This window comes from Mercurialis annua, linkage group LG7 (genome assembly GCF_937616625.2).
Source record: "Mercurialis annua linkage group LG7, ddMerAnnu1.2, whole genome shotgun sequence".
NCBI lineage: Eukaryota > Viridiplantae > Streptophyta > Magnoliopsida > Malpighiales > Euphorbiaceae > Mercurialis > Mercurialis annua.
The window spans coordinates 31,041,052-31,063,971 of record NC_065576.1 but is presented as its reverse complement, the minus strand read 5'-3'; the positions used below and the strand labels follow the sequence as shown (position 1 = coordinate 31,063,971).

At 36.3% G+C, this 22,920-nt stretch overlaps 3 protein-coding genes across 3 annotated transcripts; 2 read left to right on the top strand and 1 right to left on the bottom strand.

Moving 5' to 3' along the window:
* The first annotated feature begins 8,504 nt into the window (after positions 1–8,504).
* Positions 8,505–11,372, top strand: LOC126654659 (uncharacterized). Its single transcript, XM_050348594.2, has 4 exons — positions 8,505–8,942; positions 9,014–9,222; positions 10,128–10,235; positions 10,459–11,372. Exons 1-4 carry the CDS (start codon positions 8,636–8,638, stop codon positions 11,089–11,091), a joined length of 1,257 nt encoding a protein of 418 aa, XP_050204551.1. The 5' UTR covers positions 8,505–8,635; the 3' UTR covers positions 11,092–11,372.
* Positions 11,373–14,689: 3,317 nt separating this feature from the next.
* LOC126657361 (G-type lectin S-receptor-like serine/threonine-protein kinase At2g19130) lies at positions 14,690–17,392 on the top strand. Its single transcript, XM_050352034.2, has one exon. The coding sequence runs from the start codon at positions 14,817–14,819 to the stop codon at positions 17,253–17,255; it is 2,439 nt and encodes an 812-aa protein (XP_050207991.1). The 5' UTR covers positions 14,690–14,816; the 3' UTR covers positions 17,256–17,392.
* Positions 17,393–19,944: 2,552 nt separating this feature from the next.
* On the bottom strand, positions 19,945–20,451 carry LOC126657017 (uncharacterized mitochondrial protein AtMg00310-like). Its single transcript, XM_050351637.1, has one exon. The coding sequence runs from the start codon at positions 20,449–20,451 to the stop codon at positions 19,945–19,947; it is 507 nt and encodes a 168-aa protein (XP_050207594.1).
* Positions 20,452–22,920: the final 2,469 nt, after the last annotated feature.

Below are 22,920 nucleotides of genomic sequence, written 5' to 3'. Positions count from 1 at the left end.
CTATCCTCACGGGAATAAAGAAGAGACTCGATGATCTGAAGGGGAGATGGATTGATGAGCTGTACAAAGTCATCTGGGCATACCGCACCACACCCAGAAAGGCCACCGGAGAAACCCCCTTCAGTCTGGTGTATGGCACAGAAGCTGTATTACCAGTAGAAATCGGCATGCCTTCACTAAGAGTTCAAGTTTTTGATGAAGAGAAGAATGAAGAATCCATGCGATTATGTCTGGATCTTTTGGAAGAAAGAAGACACCAGACAGCTGTAAAAGCTGAAGCATACCGGAGGCAGATGGCTAAATACCACAACGCCAAGGTGAAAGGAAGAAGCTTCATAGTAGGAGATTTGATACTCCGGAAGGCAGAAATTGGTAAAGGAGCAGCAGGAGTTGGCAAACTAGGAGCCAATTGGGATGGACCATTTCGAGTCGTAGAAGTAGTAAGAAAAGGGGCTTACAAAATCGCTCACCTAGAAGGGCAGATTCTCCCCCGAACATGGAATATTAATGACATGAAGAAGTATTTCCAGTAGATGTATTTGCTATCATTCTAAAATTTTAATAAAGCATGGCATCTGTTATTTTCCCTTTAAACTTAAATTGCATCAGTAATTACGAAAAATAACAGTTCTAAAAATAGTGGGCCGGTTCAAATAAAACGTAAGTACCCCAAACAAAAGAAAGAACTAAGAAGTTTTTGTCCAAAAGGCAATTACAAAAGAAAGCTAGCTTAAAAGAATAAGTATATAAAAGAAGGGCTTCACAGCCTACACCACTTCCTCCGCAGAAGGCGCAGTCTCTGTGACAGGAACATCTTCCTCTCCAGCAGACAACACTTTCTCTGGAACAGCATCCACGCCAAGGGTATCTTCAGGAATAGTATCAGAAGGATGCTCAACCAGAATAGAAGAATCAGTTGTAGGAAGCTCTTCGGTAATCTCCTTTTCAACATCATCTGCGCTCTTAAGGGCCGCAGTCTCAGAAGGTGGAGGCTTGTCAAACGCCAATCCATCATCAGAAGTCGATGTAGCCCCAGACGCTGAACGCGGTGTTAGAGGCGCAGAAGCACCCCTTTTTTCCGTAGAAGCATCTACAGACAGCTTCTTCTTAGCAGCTGTCTTCGCCATGACGCGCTGACCCAAGGCACGGAGATCAATGGCTAAGAACTTCCCAATGTCGTAGTCAGGATAGTCTTGACGAACCACCCCGACAGCAGTAGCACAGAAGTCGGTTAAACAGCCAGAAATATAGGCATTCACATCTTTTCTATTCTCTTTTTGCTCATACAGCAACCTATCGCGAACCCGTTGCACCTCCAAAAGAGAAGCGTCACGATCAGCAACTTTTCGCTCCAAGATCTTGCCTTTGTCAAAAGCCGCTTGGAGAGAGTTTTTCAGCTTCTGCGTCTCTGCCTGCGTAGACTTTCGCAGAGATGCAAGCTCTTGTTCATACTTTTCCACAAAGTGATCCTTCTGCTGACGCAGAAGGGAGACACCTTGAACCACCTAAATAAATAATAGATAAGTCACGATAACAGAACAAGAAAAGTAAGAAGAAGAGTAAGAAATTAACGAAAGAAATACTTACATGCAGCAAGGAAGCATCAAACTTATCAAAAATGTCATCAACGGGTACCTGCCTCCACGTATCCATATCTCCATTCAACTGAAGAAACTGGGAGTACAGACCAGACACATCCGCGTCATGAATGGACGCAGAACCAAGGTGCTCTTCAATCCAGGCGCGAGGATCAGGACACAAATCCAGGTCAAGCTTCCGGCGTTTCGCAGACGCCTGTTTCAACCGGGTAGAGGGCTCAGGCACCTTTCTGGAGGAAGAATCCCCTTTCTTCATAGGAGGTTTGTTCAGCGCAGACCGCGACGCAGGCATTGTTTGAGAGCCCCCAGACGCAGTAGGAGTAGAAGAAGCAAGAGCAGACGCAGAAGGCGTTACACCAGGCAACTCCTCCACAACAATCTTGATGTCATCTAGATAGTTCATTTCTGGAGACACAGCAAAAGCAGATCAATACATATAACAAAAATTACAACAAATGAGAGATTAGCATACCCTTTTCAGAAGAACTTAGATCCATAAGTGACGCAGATTCGGTAGGTTCGTGAGAAAGAGATTGGCTACCTGCACTAGGATCTGGGGATCCACCAGAATCATCCACAAGGGGAGCGTACTCAGGAAACAAGCGGGCCAAGTAATTGTTAACAAGGTCAGGAACACTGAAACATTTGATGCGCGCAGCACCAATAAGCTGTTCCAGAAGAAGCAGATCCTTCTTCGGAGGTTTAGTAACAGAAATTTTCAAAGGTTTGTCCAACCAAACAAGGGGAAAGGAAGCAAATGCATTTTCATGACCAACACAGAAGAACAAGTTTTGCCAACCCTTATTGAGTTTAGGAAGACCAGCAAGCAGACGCTTGCCACGAACAAAAGGAAGATAAAGGTAAAACTCGTTGGCTCGCCGGGAAACATTGAACACTTCGGCCACTAAACCTAAGGTGGGAATAAGACCTTTATGATGAACCAGTTCAGCAAACGCACACAACAACCGGATGGCATTTGGATGAATTTGTCCTAGAGGTATTTTGTGGGTAAGAACGAAATCATGAAGGAAAGGAGTGAGAGGAAAACGAAGACCACCTTGAAACTGTTCTTTGTAAACGACAATACGTTGGGCGTCAGGGCGATAGTTAGCACTAAAGGATGGATCACAGGAATGCAAAGTGTAATCAAAGGGAATGTCGTATGTCTCGCGTATACCAGGAAGCATACCGTCATCAATCTTAGAGGTAAACTCAACTAAATCCCTACGGTAATCTACAGTGGTCCCAGAAGAAGGAGTGGCAACACTAGAACGGGTGCGAGTCATGATGCGAAGAAAATAAAAATAAAAAGGAGAAAGAAAATACCTGGTAAAAATGGAGGGGACGATCGCCAAGAAAGAAAGAAGAAAGTAGAAATTTGCAAGAAATAAGGGAGAAAACAGAAATTTGCTAGAATGAAAGAAGTAATGGGAGAAAGAAGAAAGAGAAACAGTTATAAGGGAAGGTAAGAAAGAACACGTGGAGAAGGGAGAGAGCGTAAGAAACGGAAAGGACGGGTATTATTTGATTTTGATTTTCAAAATTTTGAAATTTTAAAAAGTGGGCCACGCGGCATGAAGATAGGATAATTACTTCATAACTAAGGTTACCCTGCATTTAAGTTATCCGGGTAGTGTTTCAAACAACCATAAATGGTTGCGCTACGGAATAGAGAGGGGAGGGGCTAATGATGGATACGCAGTTGACCCCAGTACATATAGTCAAATAAGTATGGTAGACAGCAGATACCAAACAGCTGTCATTAGTCAGTAGACGCAGATCCTAACTGATATGATCTTTGGAATCCGGAAAGATTGGGATTGTCCTAATCCCTATTTTTCAGCATGAGTCCGAATTAAACACAATCACAAGAAGATGACCTTGAGTCGATTACTGAGAAAGGATTCTATATAAATAGACCGAAGACCAAAGGTAAACCCTAATTCATTCTCTTTAAACTACGTCATTTATCTTTGAACCTTGCAAGGTATCTGACTTAGGCATCGGAGTGTGGTCGAACACAAACGTCCGACTCATTCTAACCTGTGTTCGTGATCTCAGGTCGACAAGAGAAGATCCTACCATTCGCAGAACCATCACTAGCAATTGTCATACGTAAAAACATAAGGCTCAATCTGTTGGACTTCTCCCAAGTTTTATGGAGAGCATTTTATTCATCATTACTTATTTCTGTAAGAGGAGCTGACTCTTCAATTTGAAGAGCCAAATCCAGATCAAGTACTGCTAAGGTGAATTCAACTTTCTTTTTCCATTCTGATAAGTTGATTCCCGTGAGAAGTGGGACAGATGAGACAGATGATGACAAATGCGCAGGAAAAGATGCTGCAATTTGTAAAGATACATTAAATTTTAAGGTATTTAAAAGACATATGCAACACATAAAATTGAATATATACAACAAGAAAATATAATGCTCCTGGGGGTAGTCACTATAAATTCTACAAATAATACCATTAAAAGGTCGTAATATTTATCATGCATAATTAAGTAATATATTTACTTTAATTAGAGATATAAAAAATCTGTGGATTTTCTTAATCTATATATATATATATATATATAGTTTCTTAATTATTAATCAAAATATGATTTTAATTATCTGTGGATAATTATTAATTCGCATATTGATGAATGCATTATAATAATGGTAATATAATATATTATGTAATTCATAAATTTTAATTGAATTCAATAGTATAATTTAATACATTAAAATTACTTTAACATATTGACATCAACATATATAATTTACTAAATCTTAATACAATTAAGGCTAATAATCACCCATGACCACTGATTTTAGGGGTATCTTACGAAAAATCTCCTGATAAAAAAAAACGATCAGTAAACCCCCTGATATTTGTGACGGCGCTCGCTAAACCCCCTAAGCCCCAAATATGACGAAAATACCCCTGGCGCCGTCTTTTTCAGTCAACTGTTATTCTAAAAAAAAAAAACTGACGGCACCACGTCAGCTGCCACATCAACAAAATACCTTAAAAACTTCAAACACCTAAAATACCCCTAATTTAATTTAGAAAAGACAAAAATAAAACAAATCAACCCACTTTAAACCATTTAATTAACCAACCCAACCGCCAACACCACAGCCGCCACCGCAACCACCGCCGCCACTGCCGGACCGGAAAATTTTCCGGTCATCTTCTCCGAGATGACCGGAAAATTTTCCGGTCATCGTGGAAGAACATCGGGGCTGTTCTTCCACGAAGAACAGACCCATCTGGGTCTTTTCTTCGTGGAAGAACAAATCGGCGCTGTTCTTCGTGGAAGAACAGACCTGTGATCTGTTCTTCCACGAAGAACAGACCGGCCGGAAAAAAATTCCGTACATGGCGGCGGTTGGTGGTGGTGGCCGGAGAGCGGTGGGGTGGTGGTGATGGCCGGAGAGCGGTGGGGTGGTGGTGGCGGTTAGGGTGAAGTGGTTTTGTTGAATGTCATTGGGTTAGATTTGATTGGGTTGGGTGTTTTAGGGGTATTTTAGGTGTTTTAATTTTTTAGGATAGTTTGGTGACGTGGCAGCTGACGTGGCGCCACTATTTATTTATTTATTTTTAGAAAAAAAAGTCAGTTGACCAAAAAAAGGCGCCAGGATATTTTCGTCCAAAAGGGGTTTAGCGAGCGCCGTCACAAAGATTAGGGGGTTTACTGATCGTTTTTTTTTTATCAGGGGGTTTGTCGTAAGGTATCCCTAAAATCAGGGGCCGTGGGTGATTATTAGCCTACAATTAAATTTATAAAAATTCATAATTGCCAATTAATAACTATAATTAGCAAAAATATAATAAAGACAAAATAAAATAATGTTGCCCGATACATTAACCATTATGGCTATTGTCTGAAAAAAAGAAGAAAAACTTTTATTCAAGTTTGCCAAACATAGATGATTAAAAAAATAAAAAATTAAACAAAGAATGTAAAAGTTCAGTAAGTGGGTTCGCACAATTTTTGTCAATCTTAAACTTATTGTTGCTTAAAATCATGAGAAGTCAACAATCCGACGAACGTTTGCGACATCAAATAAAGCAAAATTCATAAACGTTTATAATAAACGGAAAAATCAATTAAAACAATCAATTATGAATTAAATCTATTTTTTATTTCATGGACTATCAAGTGTTCGTTAATCTAAACTCTGATACCACATGTAAGTTAATTTACAAAAACCCTAAGATCTTTGAACAACATGATAATCACAAATAGACAATATAAAGAGGGATAAAGAAATACCTCTTCCATGGCAATTGCGAGTGCGGAAATTGTAGAATAATTACTACAATAAAGAATTTTGGTTTCTCTCCTCTTGCCTATATATCTTTTAGTTATTTGTTTGTTGGTGTGTTTTGTGATGGTCCAAAGACATTATATATAGGGGAAGAGAGGACCAAAATTCCAATTAGGGTTTTCCCTAAAATTTAATTTCAACCGTACATCAATGTAGAGCCATAATTGAAAAAGATCTCCTATTTAATAACCAAATCAATTAGATATATTTTACTTCTTATAGAAAATAAGGTTCCTAATTAGACCACATTACGGGAGAGGAAATAAGTTTGAGGGTCAAGTAAGGACCCTTAAAATATTTTCTTATAAGGTTAAAGTACTCTTTGTGAGGTTAAAGTATTGATGAAGGCATCTACTATGTGGAATATTTATGATTTGTATCAGTATTTCGAGTTTTATCACTTATTGTAGTTTTCATTGTTTTGCAGGAATAATATCACCTGAAATTGCGGAGACACTGGCATAAGGCGAGAAAGATATACCATCAATAATAGAAGTCATAATTTTTGATACTGTTCGCTTACTTTGCATATGTTAAGCGAATGTGTAATTGGATGGCTTATGAAGTGGCTAAAAAGTCTTTAAAGCCTCCTTTTTAGGAGTAATTATTGTAATCTATATCATTTAGTTCTGACAAACAAACATTATGCACTTTTATTTATCGAAATTAATACAGTTGTTATTTAAAAAAAAAAACCTTAATTAATCAATAAATAATAATAAAAAATAACAGTCGAGAACATTAATAATCCAAACCCAAGTAATTGAAATAGAATAAAGAAAATGGCCAACACATTTTGCATATCAAATAGCCAATAAAATTTAAACTAACCACTGCCGTCTAAAACCAATTGAACAAAAGCCAAATAATATCATAGTAATATATTTGAACAATCAAACAAGATACCCAGAAACAATGTCCAAACCACCAAATTAATGTGAGTAATCAAATGAAACATGAGATGTGAATAACTAACCGACCAAACCAATTTCTCAGATCTCAAACTTGAAGAATGAACTTAGTTTATCATCATTCAACACAAGAAATATGGCAGCCAAACACAGGAATAATAATTGAAATAAGAATGCGACAGCCACAAGTATGGCGGAAGGAAAAGTCATGAACGACGAATAACAAATCAATGGAATGTATCACGATCAAGAGTAAATCAATTATCAACAATTATAATCAGTTATAACTCAAGAATATAATGAAAATCATCAGTAATGAAAGCAAGGAACATCAGCAGAAAATAAACAATAGCAAGGCAGCCATAGAATAACAAAAATGATGAAACGACGACACTTAAAACATAGAGATTTACGTACCGTTTGACTATTTCAAAGTTTTGAATTGACGAGGACGATGTGTACTACGACAACAAAGAAGCGGACCTCAAATCGATGCTAAAACAAAACATAACGAGCTAAGAAACGGAACACGATGACATCAAACTAAAACTGAAAAATGAAAGGAAAGAATAGATGCAGCACGCTGCTGCCCTTGGAGACTCAGCAAATTATAGCAGGTCTCATCCGAGACCTGTTGTCAAATTGCATGGGCCAATGCATGGGAATGAAGGAGTTAAGCAACATGCATGGGCCAATCTAAACGAGGCCCAATCGAAAGAAATTAAACAATTCATGGCCAAGTTGTGGGATAACTTGATCCGGTTTTATCAAGTTATGGGGTAATTTGATCCGTATTTACAAATTTGGGTGTATTTGATATTTCGCGCCAAATTCGGGTTTTTATCCTTTATTTAAAAGGCTTATCCCCTTAAAATCCCCACACCTTTTACCCCAAATTCATTTGCACCCTCACGTTGTAAAACCACCAAATATATCCAAATTACGACCTTTCACTTTCAATTGCACCCTCAAGCATTAAATTGATCTCTTTTCACTTAAAAAATGTTCAAATCAATACTTTAAATTTTAGCATATATTTTAAAATAGGACTTAATATTTTATTTAAAAAAAAATGAACCTATTTTTTCAAGTGAAAAGAGATCAATTTAATGCTTGAGGGTGCAATTAAAAGTGAAAGGTCGTAATTTGGGTATATTTGGTGGTTTTGCAACGTGAGGGTGCAAACGAATTGGGAGTAAAAGGTGAGTGGTTTTTAAGGGGATAAGCCTATTTAAAAATAGGCTTAATTACTTAAAAACCACCCACCTTGCACTTTTTTTTCGTTTATACCCTGATCTATGAAAAAATTCATTTATACCCTGACGTATGTGTTTATGTTTCACCTCTACCCCGTGGCACTAAATTAATCTCTTTTCATTTAAAAAAAAGTTTAAAATAGTCCTTCATTTAGAAAAAAATTTATTTCTAATTAAACTCTAATTAGCTTAGGTTAAAAATGAAGAACTATTTTAAATTTTTTTCTTGATGAAAAGAGGTTAATTTAGTGTTCCGGGGTAGAGGTGAAACATAAATACATACGTCAGGGTATAAATGAATTTTTTCCTAGGTCATGGTATAAACGAAAAAAAAGTTCAAGGTGAGTGGTTTTTAAGTAATTAAGCCTTAAAAATAAAAGAAGCAAAAAGTGACATTTTCTTTATCCCGCTAAATGAATCAAAAATTTAAAACTTTCTTTGTCCCGCCAAATGAATCAAAAATAGAAAACAAAGCACACACCAAGACAGCGTCTTCAGATTGCAGAATTTTCTAAAAATAAAAACATGGCATAGCAATTCTAGAAAATGAAGGAAAGAAAAATGGAGAATGGTCTAGTCTCAGTAGACAAATGGTCAGAGAAGAGCCAAGCATACTTCTTAACCCATCTTCACGCAGACCACACACAAGGCTTAACCTCTACATGGTCCAAAGGCCCTCTCTTCTGCTCCCAACTCACCGCTCACCTCTTCCCTTCCAGATTCCCAGGCTTCAACCTCTCCTTACTCACCGTCCTCGATACCGGCCTCTGGCATTCCATGCGGCTCGTCTCTCCTTCCTCCGGATCCCAGACAACCCTCCAAGTCATGCCCATTGACGCCCATCACTGTCCTGGTTAGTCATTTTTGTCTTGCTTATATTCTACTCAAGGTGTTCGATTTTATGTCTCAATGAATTTAATGTAGGTGCGGTGATGTTCTTGTTTCGTGGGGATTTTGGTTGCCTATTGTTTACTGGGGATTTTCGATGGGAGGCAGAGTGTGAGAGTGCGAAAACTGCGAGAGAGATGCTTGTTGATGCTCTTAAGGATAATGCAGTTGATGTTCTCTATTTGGATAATACTTATTGTAATCCTGCTTTTGAATTTCCTCCCCGCCTAGTTGCTGCTCGACAGGTTTTACTGACTTATGCCTTTTGTGTTTTTTCTTTTATAATTAAGACTTAATTGCTTAAATAATCACGAGTTTTAGTGTGTTTTACAAATTTAACACCAACTTTCAATTTTAGCAATTCTGACACCAACTTTCGATCTTTTGCAGTTTTAAATACCAAACAATTTTCCGTCAAAAATGACGATGTGGATGCCGGAACAGTAATAATTTTGATGCATACATCGGCATTTTTTTGACGGAAAATTGCTCGGTGTTTAGAATTGCAAAAAAATGATAGTTCATGTTTAAATTGCCAAAATTGAAAGTTAGTGTTAAATTTGAAAAATACCGGGATTTTTTAAGCAAGTAAGCCTATAATTAATTGAGTTTGTTCTGTTTGTTTAATTGATCATGGACTCAATTGACTGCTAGTAAATTAATAATCTCTAGAACTCTGATTTGGTGCTCTCATGTCTGACTTGATTACATGCATCTCAAACTGACTTGCTGTCCGAACAAAAGGTAACTTTGAAGAAATGAGTTCTGGCAACTATCGTCTCTCCAATTAAGTTCATTATAATTGAATTCTTGCATTTTTTTAGTTTTTTAGAAACATGCGCAAAATGAGTGTTTTTGAAGTAAAGATATGTTTTAGAGCACTACCAGATTTGCAAATGAATGTCAACAATATGATTTGTGTGTTTGCCTGTGTGTATTTGTCTATAATCCTAACATTTTGTACCGTGTTTTTTTTTCCCTGAGAATCACATTTGATGAGCTACATCATGTCCCATTTTCTGTTTCCGTTTCCATATCCATGCTATCTAGCTTGAAACAGTAAACTTTCACGTTTATCAAACTAATACTCTATAGAAGATACTTTAAATTGGTGTTTCATCTTACTGGTTTAGTTCCTGGCTGATAACAGGTTGTTGATATCATTGACTCCCATCCAGGTTTTGACATTATCATTGGGATTGACTCTCTAGGGAAGGAAGATCTTCTAGTTCATATTTCAGATATGCTAGAGACAAAGGTTTGATCACTGTCCATGTGTTCACAGATTATCCTTATCCATATACTGATTCTAAAATTTACACATATTCACAAGCGTAGTTTTAATCTTTGTTTACTGATTTTAAGCAATTGCATTTTCTTTTTATTCTACATGGTTGTAGGTATTATCTAGAAATTATGATCCTTCTTAATATTTATTGTTTAGTCATTTTAACTAATAATTCGAATTTTCATGATGAAAGATTTGGGTGTGGCCAGAACGTTTGCAAACCATGCATCTTCTTGGGTTCCATGACATATTCACAACTAGAACTTCTTTGACTAGTGTGCGAGCTGTACCTCGATACAGTTTCAGTATTGACACTCTAAATCAATTGAATACAATGCATCCGACAATTGGAATAATGCCTTCTGGTCTTCCTTGGATGGTAAAATCTACAAAAGGGAATAGCAATAAAAGCCAGTTGAGTACTGGGACTGAGACCGGGACTGAGAAGATAGTTCGAGGTGTGGAAAGGTGTCATGAATACATGTATATAGTTCCATACTCGGATCACTCCTGCTTTTCAGAGATAAAGGAGTTCGTTGAGCTTGTCCGGCCAACTAGCATGAAAGGAATCGTGTCTTCATCATCTTCTTATGTGGAACCTTTTTACTATTTTGGTGGTCTTTGTGGAGAAAGGCCGATATCACAGAATGAGCATGAGAATAAAGAGAGAGACGAGAGAGTGATTGATATTCAAACCAAATCTTTTTGTGGAATTCATAATACCATTCAATCAAGGAGCATGAAGCCTGTGGGGGTGAGTAGGGTTACGGCATTGAGAAGAGTAAGCCGCGGTTCCAAACTTGCTGAAAATGACTCGTCAGATTAAAGACATGGGTAAGTAATGTTCTTCAATTACTATGTTTAGCATTAGCATTAGCATTAGCATTAGTAATTGAGCATGTTTTTGCAAATCTCTAAGAATTGCTTAAAATTGAAAAGGTATATTCAGTATCCATGAAATATGAGTGAGGCCAATGAATTTCAGGACGAGTTATCTAATTGTAATTTGGACAGATATAACTCTAGAATTCTTTTGATTTCTTGTGAATCCAATAGCAGAGCATTTATGTTCAAATGCATCGTTGTTTTAATGAGTTAATTCTATTATCGCTTTGCTGCAATCCTTTTTGAGGAGTCAAAAACTCAAAATGAATAATTTATGACTAATTCTTTAATCGCATATTCATTTGCACTAATTTCACATACAATAAGTAATTCTTACTCCTTTATCAAACTATTATGATTCTATTAGCTAGTTACAAGTAGTTACTTTTCTTTCTATATTCATCAATTAATTTAAAGTTGCATTTTTAGTCATCAAACAACAGCAAATATTTTGCACACAGAATTGAATTCACAAGAATAATAATAAAAAAGTCATACAAAGATTAATCTGTCAAAGATTGTTTTTATTGATAAACAATTTAAAATAGGGACCCAATTGACATTTTTTCCTTTTAAATAAAAAAATATTAAAAAAACGACCTACGATGCCATTCTTTCTGTTGAGAAACAAATCACCATATCTGTTTTCAAAAGAAAACAGATTCGATGATCTGTTCTCTTTTGAGAACAAGTCCGATCTGTTCTCTTTGAGAACACTTTGTTCTTAGAGAGAATAGATGGCCTCCGTCTGTTCCGATGAAGGTCTGTTATGAGAGAACAGACAGCCTCTGGCGCGCCTATAATGATTCGATCGTTGTCGGGAAAGGCCGCGACGATTGTTCGATTTGAATTAAATTAAATTAAATTTTAATTAGTTTTAATTCAATTTAATTAGATTTTAGTTAGGTTTAATTGGTCCTTAATTTGTTTAATTGAGTTTTGATAGATTTAATTGGATTTTGATAGACTTGATTGGATTTTGATTGGTTAGGTATAATTGGATGATTGATCTGATTAGGTTTTAATTGATTTTAATAAAAAAAAATTAATTAATTAACTCAATTAGAGTTAATTAGGAAGTAGAGGGTGAAATTATACTAAAAGTTTTATAAATATAAAATTGGTAAGTATTTTAAACATTAAGATTATTTTTGAACTTTTTTCTATAAATTTATGAGTGCCATGTCAACGATTAACATTGGCTACATAATTATTTCATCTTTAATTTTTTAAACCTATTTACAGTATTATTTATAAACCTATTTATATTTAAATTAATTAAAATTAACCTAAAATTTACTATAAAAAATAGTACTTCGTGGGTACATGATTATTTCATATTTTTTAAAAATATAACTAAATAAATTTATATTAATATATATATATATTCTACTAAATATCGACTCCTACATCATTTTCATGTAGTGGCAGATCCATAGTTTTTTTATAAAATAAATAAAAATATAAAATAATATATGTTTAAAGATCGATAATTTTTTTTTTGAATAATTGGTGAGGGAGAATGTTTGTGGGTGGATTTGAACCCACGACCGAGCAATTTGATGCCCAACGCTTATATCATTTGGATTATAGCACATTACAGCATCTTTTATTGCATATGCTATAATTTGTGCTATTTTTAGCACAAAATATAGCATGAATTTTAATATTTTACTACAATGCACAATACTATATTAATGACAAACTTATAATTTTATATTGATTTTTATTTTACATGCAATAAACATAAAATATTAATTAGTAATTTCAATTTTTATTTAATAATTAAATCACATTAATAATTTCAATTTTTATGTAAAATATATTAGTAGGTTGGTAAAGTTAATTTTTAAGGTGGATACGGTTAGATTACTAAATTATCTATACTGATAATACTATTTAAAAAATTAATTTTTAAAATAAATAATTGTCCACTATATATAAAATATAACTTGGTTAATACTTACATAATTAGTTTTTTTATGATCAAAATCCTTGTACTTTGATCCAAAAATTTAATTTAGCGATAAAAGGTAAATAATTCACATGATGATAATTTTAAATCACAAAAATTCATAATTTTATTTGGATTTAAACTTACATAATTAATGGGAAAATATATTTGATTTCAGTATAATCAAAGGGTATAATTGTAAGCTAAAGAAAGTTTAGTTGTTTTTTTTTTACAATCAAATAATCTTTTATTAATATCAAATAGTTACAAGTGTAAAAGTTTAAAGGCCTAATTACTTAAAAAAACACCACATTATAACATTTTTTCATTTATACCTCGATCTAGAAAAAATTCATTTGTACCCTTTTTTTTATTTTCGTTTTCAACTGCACCCCAAAATTTAATTTTTTGACAATTTAATTAATTAAAGGATGCAAATATTAAAAAAAATTAAATAGAAGAGTTATATTATACTTTTTTCTATTGGTAAAAATACAAACAAATCCTTAAACTTTAAAACTATTCAAATTAATCCTACAAATTAATCGTTTTAAAATTTTTTATTTAAAAAACTTCCGACCCACCATTATGCTCCTTCGATTTACGAATCCGCTACCGAAACCCGATAATTATTTTTTATAAAAAATAAATATTCTTTTTTCGGAGGAGCTCCTCCTTCACGAGAGGAGGAGCAGCAACTCCTCCTCCTCCTCCATGTGAAGGAGGAGCAGCAGGCTCCTCCTTCGGATGGAGAGTCGGAAATTTTCTTTTTATTTAAAATTATTTATTTTACGGTTTTGTATTTAATAAATTATTGATAATTAATATAAATTAAATAATAATTAAAATTTTAAGTTTATGAAAAAGAAGGTATTTTTGTTCCATTAATAATATTAAAGTCTAATTAGAATATAGGTTAAAAAATGAATGACAATGCTTTAGGGTAGAGTTGAAAACGAAAAATTAAAAAAAAAGGTACAAATGAATTTTTTTCGTAGGTCAGATTATAAACGAAAAAGTTATAAGGTGGAGTTTTTTTAAGTCATTAGGCCAAGTTTAAAAAAAGTATGAACTATTTTTAATAACCTGACATGACATGAAACAAGATGCAAAGTTTTGTTCACAGATTATCTTATAAAAAAATATATATAAATAATATTCAATATTTCTCTGTTTAATAGAAAACTCACCAACTCTTTATAGCAAAAACAAGCAAATCTTTTATAGAAAAAAGAAAACAATCTTTCGTAAAAAAAGACAATCGCTGTAATAAATATACCGAAAAACTAATATCGTCTATAAACGATTTTATCTTCGGTCTTTAAAGATATTCATCTATCTTTGATTCTTGATTTATATATATATATTAAAATTGATGAGTCTCGTCCACAAATTTACAAACAAATACAAAAATGATGAAAAAAAATTGGCTATTTATTTCATTTCAAAATAATAAAAAAATGGCTGACGGTAGCCGGTGGGAAAAATAAAATGAAAACTCTCAACGGTGATGGTTTTTTATTTGAAAGAGAAAAAAAGAAAGTAAAAGTTTGACTATAAACAGAATATATGATGATAGCTCACAACATTAGTATTAGCAAACCTAAGACTCAGTCTTCACTTTGTACTCCATAAAACTATTATCTCACGCTCAACTACTTCAAAACATATCTCAGTTATTGGTTGGCTGCAAAATCTTCAGCAAAATAACCATGGATGTCCTCAAGAACACGCCATGGTTAAACCACTGTGTTGTTTTCATGTGCTTATTATTCTCTTTAAACCTCCATGTTTGCTATGCAGCTGATAGAATCACAGCAAGCCAGTCTCTTTCCGGCGATCAAACAATAGTTTCTAGAGGTGGGATCTTCAAACTGGGGTTCTTTAAGCCAGGTAACTCCTCCAAATTCTATATAGGTATGTGGTACAACAGGGTCTCTCAACAGACTCTAGTTTGGGTTGCAAATAGAGAGACACCAGTTTCTGACAGATTTTCTTCCGAGTTAAGAGTGTCTGATGGTAATTTGGTTCTTTTTAATGAGTCTAAACTAGCAATTTGGTCCACAAATGTTAGCTCTAATGGCCAAGTAGAAGCAGTGCTTCTTGATGATGGAAATCTTGTGTTGAATAGTAGTGGGAATTCCTCAGAGCCATTATGGCAGAGTTTTGATCACCCGGGTGATACATGGCTACCCGGAGCCAAAGTTGGATTGGACAAAGTTACAGGAAAGAATACTCGTCTCGTTTCTTGGAAGAATAAACAAGATCCTGCACCAGGTTTATTTTCTCTCGAGATAGACCCGAACGGAACCAGTCAATACTATATCCTGTGGAATGATTCTAAAATATATTGGTCTAGTGGAACTTGGAATGGCCAGATCTTTAGCTTGGTGCCTGAGATGAGATTGAATTATATCTACAACTTTAGTTACATTAATAACAGTAATGAAAACTACTTCACTTATTCTCTGTATAACTCCTCTATTATCTCTCGATTCGTGATCGATGTTGGAGGGCAGATTCAGCAGCAGTCGTGGTTGGAGCCGTCGAAACAATGGAGTTTGTTTTGGTCACAGCCCAGAGTACAGTGTGAAGTATATGCTTTTTGTGGAGCTTTTGCAAGCTGCAACGTCAAATCTCAGCCTTTCTGTCATTGTTTGACAGGTTTCGTTCCGGAAATGATAGATGAGTGGAACTCAGAGGTTTATTCTGGGGGCTGTGTGAGGAGGAGGAGTAGTAATCTGCAGTGTGGGAATTCTAGTCTTGTTAATGGGAGAAAAGATGGGTTTTTAGCTAATCCCAATATGGGTTTGCCTGCAGATTCAGTCACAGTGCCTGTAGTTGGGAGTGCAGCAGAATGCGAATCGAGCTGCTCCACCAACTGCTCATGTACTGCTTATGCTTATGATAACAATCTGCAGTGTAAAATCTGGACAGGGGAGCTCATGGACTTAAAGCAGCTCGCGGATGGCGACTCTAACGGCGAAACGCTCTATCTTAGACTTGCGGCTACTGAGTTTTCGAGTTCTAAAAATAACAATGGAGTTGTTATTGGGGCGGTAGTAGGTACAGTGGTGGTTGTACTTGTGCTTGGCCTTGTTCTGTTTATAGTCTTGAGAAGAAAGAGGAAAATGAAAAGGGGTGAAGCTGTGGAGGGTTCCCTAATTGCTTTTGGGTACAAAGAATTACAGCACGCGACGAAGAATTTCTCGGATAAACTGGGAGGAGGAGGGTTTGGGTCTGTTTTCAAGGGAACATTGCCAGATTCAAGTGTGGTTGCTGTGAAGAAGCTGGAAAGCATCAGCCAAGGAGAGAAGCAGTTCCGCACAGAAGTGAGCACAATTGGAACGGTTCAGCATGTGAATCTTGTTCGCCTTCGAGGGTTCTGCTCCGAGGGTGCTAAGAAGCTACTGGTTTACGATTACATGCCAAATGGTTCTCTTGACCATCATCTTTTCCACAAAAAAGAAAGAAAGGCTTTCGACTGGAAGACGAGGTACAATGTCGCTTTGGGGACAGCAAGAGGGCTGGCGTATCTCCACGAGAAATGCAGGGACTGCATTATACACTGCGACATTAAGCCCGAGAACATCCTTTTGGATGCCGAATTTTGCCCAAAAGTTGCAGATTTCGGGCTGGCAAAGCTGGTGGGGCGGGATTTCAGCAGAGTGCTAACGACAATGAGAGGAACAAGAGGGTATCTGGCGCCAGAGTGGATATCAGGAGTGGCTATAACTGCAAAGGCAGATGTGTACAGCTACGGAATGATGCTGTTTGAACTGGTATCGGGAAGCAGAAACTCGGAGCAATCAGAAGAAAGGGTGGGATTCTTCCCGAGTTGGGTTGCGAGGCAGGTAACGGAAGGGAAGGGCGACATCCTTGAAATATTGGATCCCTTCCTCGAGGAAAATGGCGATGCCGAAGAGGTAACAAGAGTATGCAAAGTAGGTTGCTGGTGTATCCAAGATGATGAAAGCCAGAGGCCATCAATGGGACAAGTTGTGCAGATTCTTGAGGGAGTTTTGAATGTAAACTTACCTCCTATTCCGAGATCACTCGAGGTGTTTGCTCAAAACCAAGATCACATCATATTCTTCACAGAATCTTCTTCTAATTCTTCCTCAAACATCAAAACCAACACATCATCATAATCTTAAAAATACAGCAACTGGCCTGCTTCCTACATTATCACCTTAAATGATAGTAGTTGTTTCTTTTTAGTTCGCATGTATTTATATATGTATGTATGGTTTGCTTATTCTATTCAATCAAGATCCCAGTTTTGCAATCTCAGATTATCAAAATTGCGGCCTCCGATTATTAAGATTTTAGAGTTTTTTTTTGCTGTCATAGTTGATTCACATACAAACCAGCATTCATTAATTGCTCATACATTCAACAAATTCTTACACAAGTGAAAAAGAATGTAGCACACAAACGAAATTTTAAACTATACAAGTGTATGGAAAGCAGCAAATAATACTCTCCCATTTTGAAATAGTTGACGCTTTAGAGAAATGTTTTTGATTAATAATATCTCCTTTACATATTTTTTTTATGCATTCCCTTATTACTTCATGGAAAGGATACCAAAATATAGATAAAGAATTATAATTATAAATATTAACAAATTTTAAGAGTTAACTTAATAAAAATATATATTCCATCCGTCTCAATATATTTGTCCATTTTGAAAATAAAAATTGTCCCAAATTCCACACAAACAAAATTTTCATAAAAATGAGCGTGTCGTAAATTTGAAGGTTTTGTGGTTGTAAGAATAAGTCGAAGAGAAATAAAAGCAATTACGTGAGGTTGAGGATGCTGTGACTGAGTTGCAGCGTTGAAATGTGATCAGGTTTGGTCAATTTAGCTGTTGCAAGTAATGACTCTACGCAGTCTTTGTTTTTTTGATGAAATTAATTACTACAAATACAAAATGACTACAGCTTTGCTTCATGAATACGCACATTTTCTCCCTTATGGTCAATTTATGGTTCATAATATCTCCCTTATATATCTCCCTTATGCTCAATTTAATGAATACGCACATTTTCTTTTCCGATGTGTTGTTTTATAGTTAGTGACAAAATTCTTTTAATTCCATCCCTTATCTTAAGTTAGGTGGTGTTTAATAAAATTGATAAATGTTAAAATTAAATGCTAAATTTGAAGTGCTGAAAATAATAATTACTGATTTTTTAAGTGGTGAATTATATAGATTTATTTGAATATGAATTTTTGAAAACAAATTATTTTAAAAATAAATTTTGAAATATAAATAATATACTCCCTCCGTTCCAAAATGATTGGCTATTTTTCTATTTTTGGCGTTCCGAATTATAGGTCACCTTTTTATATTTGATAAATAACTTAAACATTCAAAATCTTATATACCCCTAATAAATATGTACATATCTTCGAATAAATTAATGGCTTCATATTCTAATATAGTATCTATTAATAAAATTAGTCATTAATATACTGTTGATATATCTAAAATGTATAAAAGGATAAAATTGGAAAGGTGAATAGTAAAACTTTTTTTTTTGAGAGGAAAAGATGATTTTATTAGGAATTGAGCCGAAGCAATAAGTTCATTGACCGGGAAAGAAATTTCACCGTCAAAATACAATCTTTTCCATAGAAAACACCCCATTTAGCTAGGGCATGAGCAACTTGGTTGCAATTTCGATTAACATGCTGAAAAACAACACGGCGATTCGCTGCTAATGCCAAGCAGTCTTCAATAACTAGCTGGATCGAATCCATAGCTCTGGATGGTTCCTGCAAGCGAGAAATGACAACTTGAGCATCTGATTCAACAAGCAGCCGGTCACCTGGGATTGAATCCATCAACTGAAGGCCAAGACAAACAGCAGACGACTCAGCTAACTCGACATCCGTTATCCCATGCAACACCGCAACACCACATTTCAGAACTGAACCAGAATCTGTCCTACACACCGCACTTATCACCGACAAATTCTTCTGACTAGCGATGGCAGCATCAGAATTAATCTTGACAGAGTTGGGAGGAGGAGCTTTCCACACCGATGACACATTTGCTCGGGGAAGATGGACCTGCTGGGAAGTAGCACGATCACAAAGAGCAGTGACGTTACGGAACAGAAGCTTGGCTGGTAACCTGTGGTTTGCAAACACAATATTGTTCCTATCATTCCAGATTACCCACAGACAAGTCAAGAACACATGAAGATCATCAGGCTTGAGTTCAGAAAACATGCACAAAAGCCAATCAACCATTGACTGAACCCGATAAGCATCAACACGCAGCCCCAATGGAGATAACAACCACATGCCTCTCACCTCCTCGCAGTCTTTCAAAGCATGGAGATCTGTCTCAACAGTAGAACCATATCTAGGGCAGGTGTTTGAGATCGGGACTGCCTTCTTCACTAAATTATCATTGCACGGGAGGGAGCTATGGCATATCCGCCAGATAAAATGACGAATTTTCGGCTTAATTGCACACTTCCACACTTTAGACCACAAACCTTGTAACACATTGCCATCTGACGAACTAGCACTCCCAGAATTGATAATGTTACAAGCTAGATAATATCCGAATTTGACCGAATAAAAACCATGCTTGTTAGAAGGCCAAAATATCTTATCCGGGGGGAGTCTATAACTGATGGGAATTTTCAGTATGTCATCTGCTTTCTGAGGAGAAAACACAGCCAATACCTTGTCTCGGTCCCAGCAGCGTGATGGGGCGTCAATAAAATAACTAACCGGCTTCATATAGCTTGAAGTAGAAATCCAGTTTTCGATTCGCACATCCACATCCTGCCCGTTGCCGACTCTCCAAGCAATTCACGAATCAATAACTTTCTTCCCTTCCATAATGCTTTGCCAAACAAAGCTAGCACCCCGCCTAGGTGTAGCACGCAAAAACACATCATTAGGGTAGTATTTCGCTTTAAAAACTCTGGCACAGAGAGAGACCGGATTCTGAATCAGACGCCACGCGTGTTTAGCTAGCATAGCCAAGTTGAACGCACGCAGATTCCTGAACCCAAGGCTGCCAACCTTTTTAGACTTGCAGATCGTATTCCAACTGACCCAAGGGAACTTTCGTTTATCATCTGTACCACTCCACCAGAATTTGGAAATGATACTCTGCATCTCAGCACAGAAAGAAACAGGTAAAACAAAACAGCTCATTATATACGTCGGTATAGATTGAGCAATGGATTTGATAAGGACCTCTCTACCCGCCTTGGATAAGAATCGCTCTTTCCATCCTAAAACACGCTTATGCAGGCGGTCTCTGAGGAAAGCAAAGATGGGTTTTCTTGACCGACCGATCATAGTTGGCATCCCTAAATATTTCTTGAATGAATCAACCACCTGTATTCCAAGTAATTACTGAATGGGCTGCCGATTTCTTTGGCTAACTCCTCCGCTGAAGAGGAGTTCAGATTTGTCAAAATTAACCACCTATCCAGACGCGGTTTCAAAGGAGCAGATAATTCTTTTGAGTGCCTGGCATTCCCTAATCATCGCTTGCGTAAAGAGCACACTGTCATCCGCAAAAAATAAGTTGTTAATTTTAGAGGAACCTCTGTAAAGCCGGCTGCCTGTAATGGAGCCATTCTGGACCCCTTGTCGGAGAAGTGCTGAAAAGCCTTCCATGCAGAAGAGGAAGAGATACGGCGACAGTGGGTCACCCTGACAGAGACCTCTCTCCGATTTCAAAAAACCATATGGCAAGCCATTAATCAGAAAAGAAAAGGTGACAGAGGAAACACAAGCTAAGATGAGCTTAATAAAATGCTCCGGAAACCTCATCTGAGTCGTAACTTTCTCCAGGAAACACCATTCTACTCTGTCGTAGGCTTTGCTCATATCCAGTTTCAGCGCTATAGATCCACTTCTACCCTGAGAACGCTTAGCCATGGAGTGAAAAAGCTCAAAGGCGATCAGAGCATTGTCAGTAATAAGCCTCCCAGGAATAAAAGCACTCTGCGATTCATTAATCAACCCAGCTAAAACACCTTTCAACCTGTTAGCTAAGACCTTAGCTATTAATTTATACACCACATTGCACAAACTAATAGGCCTGAGATCTTTCATAGATTCTGGAGAAGATTTTTTCGGTATAAGAGTGATAAAGTTGTGGTTCATATTCAGGGGCATAACTCCAGTTTGGAGAAAAGAAAGAACACACTGAATCACATCTTTACCCACAACATGCCAATAGGAGCTATAAAAAAGTGCAGGCATACCATCAGGACCTGGCGCCTTCGTAGCACCCATATGCTTAAGGGCTGCAGTAACCTCATCGGCAATAAATGGGCGTTGGAGATCGGCAATCTGCTCACTGGATAGACTAGAGTCGATGCAGTTAATGACCTCCACTTGGTTGGTTGGGTTAGAGGATGTAAAAATCTTTCTGAAATACTCAGAAACTACCATCGGAATGGCCTCCCCTGTACGCCAATTACCCAAATCATCCTGGATCTTGTGAATAGTGTTGGTCTTCTTTCGACTAGAGGCTTTATGATGAAAGAATTTTGTATTTCTATCACCATCTCGCAACCAATCCGCTCTAGATCGTTGCTTCCACATAGACTCCTCCTTATCAAGCAAACCATCCAACTCTGAATTCAGATCGCAGATAGCCTGTGCATTATCCACGGTGACCGAACTATCCTGCAAAGCTTTGAGGGCTGTCATTTTTTCTTTTATGGCGCGACGGACATTGCCAATGTTGTGATATGCCCATGATTTAAAATTCTCTCCACAAGCATCAAGCTTCCCCATAATATTATTATTCTCCGATTGACACCACGAAACAGCCACCACTTCATTAAACTGATCATGGGACTTCCACATTTTTTTCAAAACGGAAGGGCTTCGGTGACTTAGGAACCGCTTCAGTCAGAGTATTGATGAGAATAGGGCAATGATCAGATCTCTACTTAGCCAAATGCTGAACTCTCCAACCCCAAAACAACTCCTGCCATTTAGCATTACCAAGGAATCTGTCGAGACGAGCTTGAATGTTCTGCTCCACTGAACGCATATTAGACCAGGTGAAAGCACACCCTTCATACCCCAAGTCATCAATATTACAATCATTAATGGCAGCTCGAAACCCGTCTATCTCTCTTTGATCCCGCAAGCGACCCCCAACTTTCTCGGTATGAAACAGGCACGTAGTGAAGTCACCAAAAACTAGCTGTAGGAGATCAATATTCAAACAAACATTCCGTAAAAGATCACAAGTCAAATATTTATTAGCATTCTCAGGCAACCATAGACGCCGGCCCCAAACCATTTCTGTAATACCCGTATTTTTTAAGCTACGTGTAAGCTTTTATTAGCCGGAAATACGTAAATTAAATTTAAGCGTAAATTTAATTTATAAGTATTTCTAAAAATATATTGTAATAATAGAAGTTTAAAATTTAAATCGGAGATTTAAATTTTAATAAAGGGATATGAACGAGACTAATAGAATACGAAATACGACTGGAGTCGTAAGCTAAAAATATATTGATATTTAATATATCAATATACCACTCTTATCGGAGAGTTAATATTTCGGATAAAACCCCGAAATTAAAATGTCGAAATTTGAAAGTCTCGACGAGTTATTAACGAATATAAGTTAATATATATATATATATATATATATATATATATATATATATATATATATATATATATATATATATATATATATATATATATATATATATTAAAAAAAAGAATAAGTGAGGCGGTCATAAGTGATCACCAAGGAAAGGAAAAATATTTCCTTTAGTCCTTATATTCTTTACT

Bases quoted from the DNA above. Each gene is read 5' to 3' on its own strand.
- LOC126654659 (XM_050348594.2), top strand. From the start codon at position 8,636: ATGAAGGAAAGAAAAATGGAGAATGGTCTAGTCTCAGTAGACAAATGG. The intron at 8,943-9,013 runs GTTAGTCATTTT...AATTTAATGTAG, and splicing joins TGACGCCCATCACTGTCCTG to GTGCGGTGATGTTCTTGTTT. The intron at 9,223-10,127 runs GTTTTACTGACT...GGCTGATAACAG, and splicing joins GCCTAGTTGCTGCTCGACAG to GTTGTTGATATCATTGACTC.
- LOC126657361 (XM_050352034.2), top strand. From the start codon at position 14,817: ATGGATGTCCTCAAGAACACGCCATGGTTAAACCACTGTGTTGTTTTC.
- LOC126657017 (XM_050351637.1), bottom strand. From the start codon at position 20,451: ATGCCAACTATGATCGGTCGGTCAAGAAAACCCATCTTTGCTTTCCTC.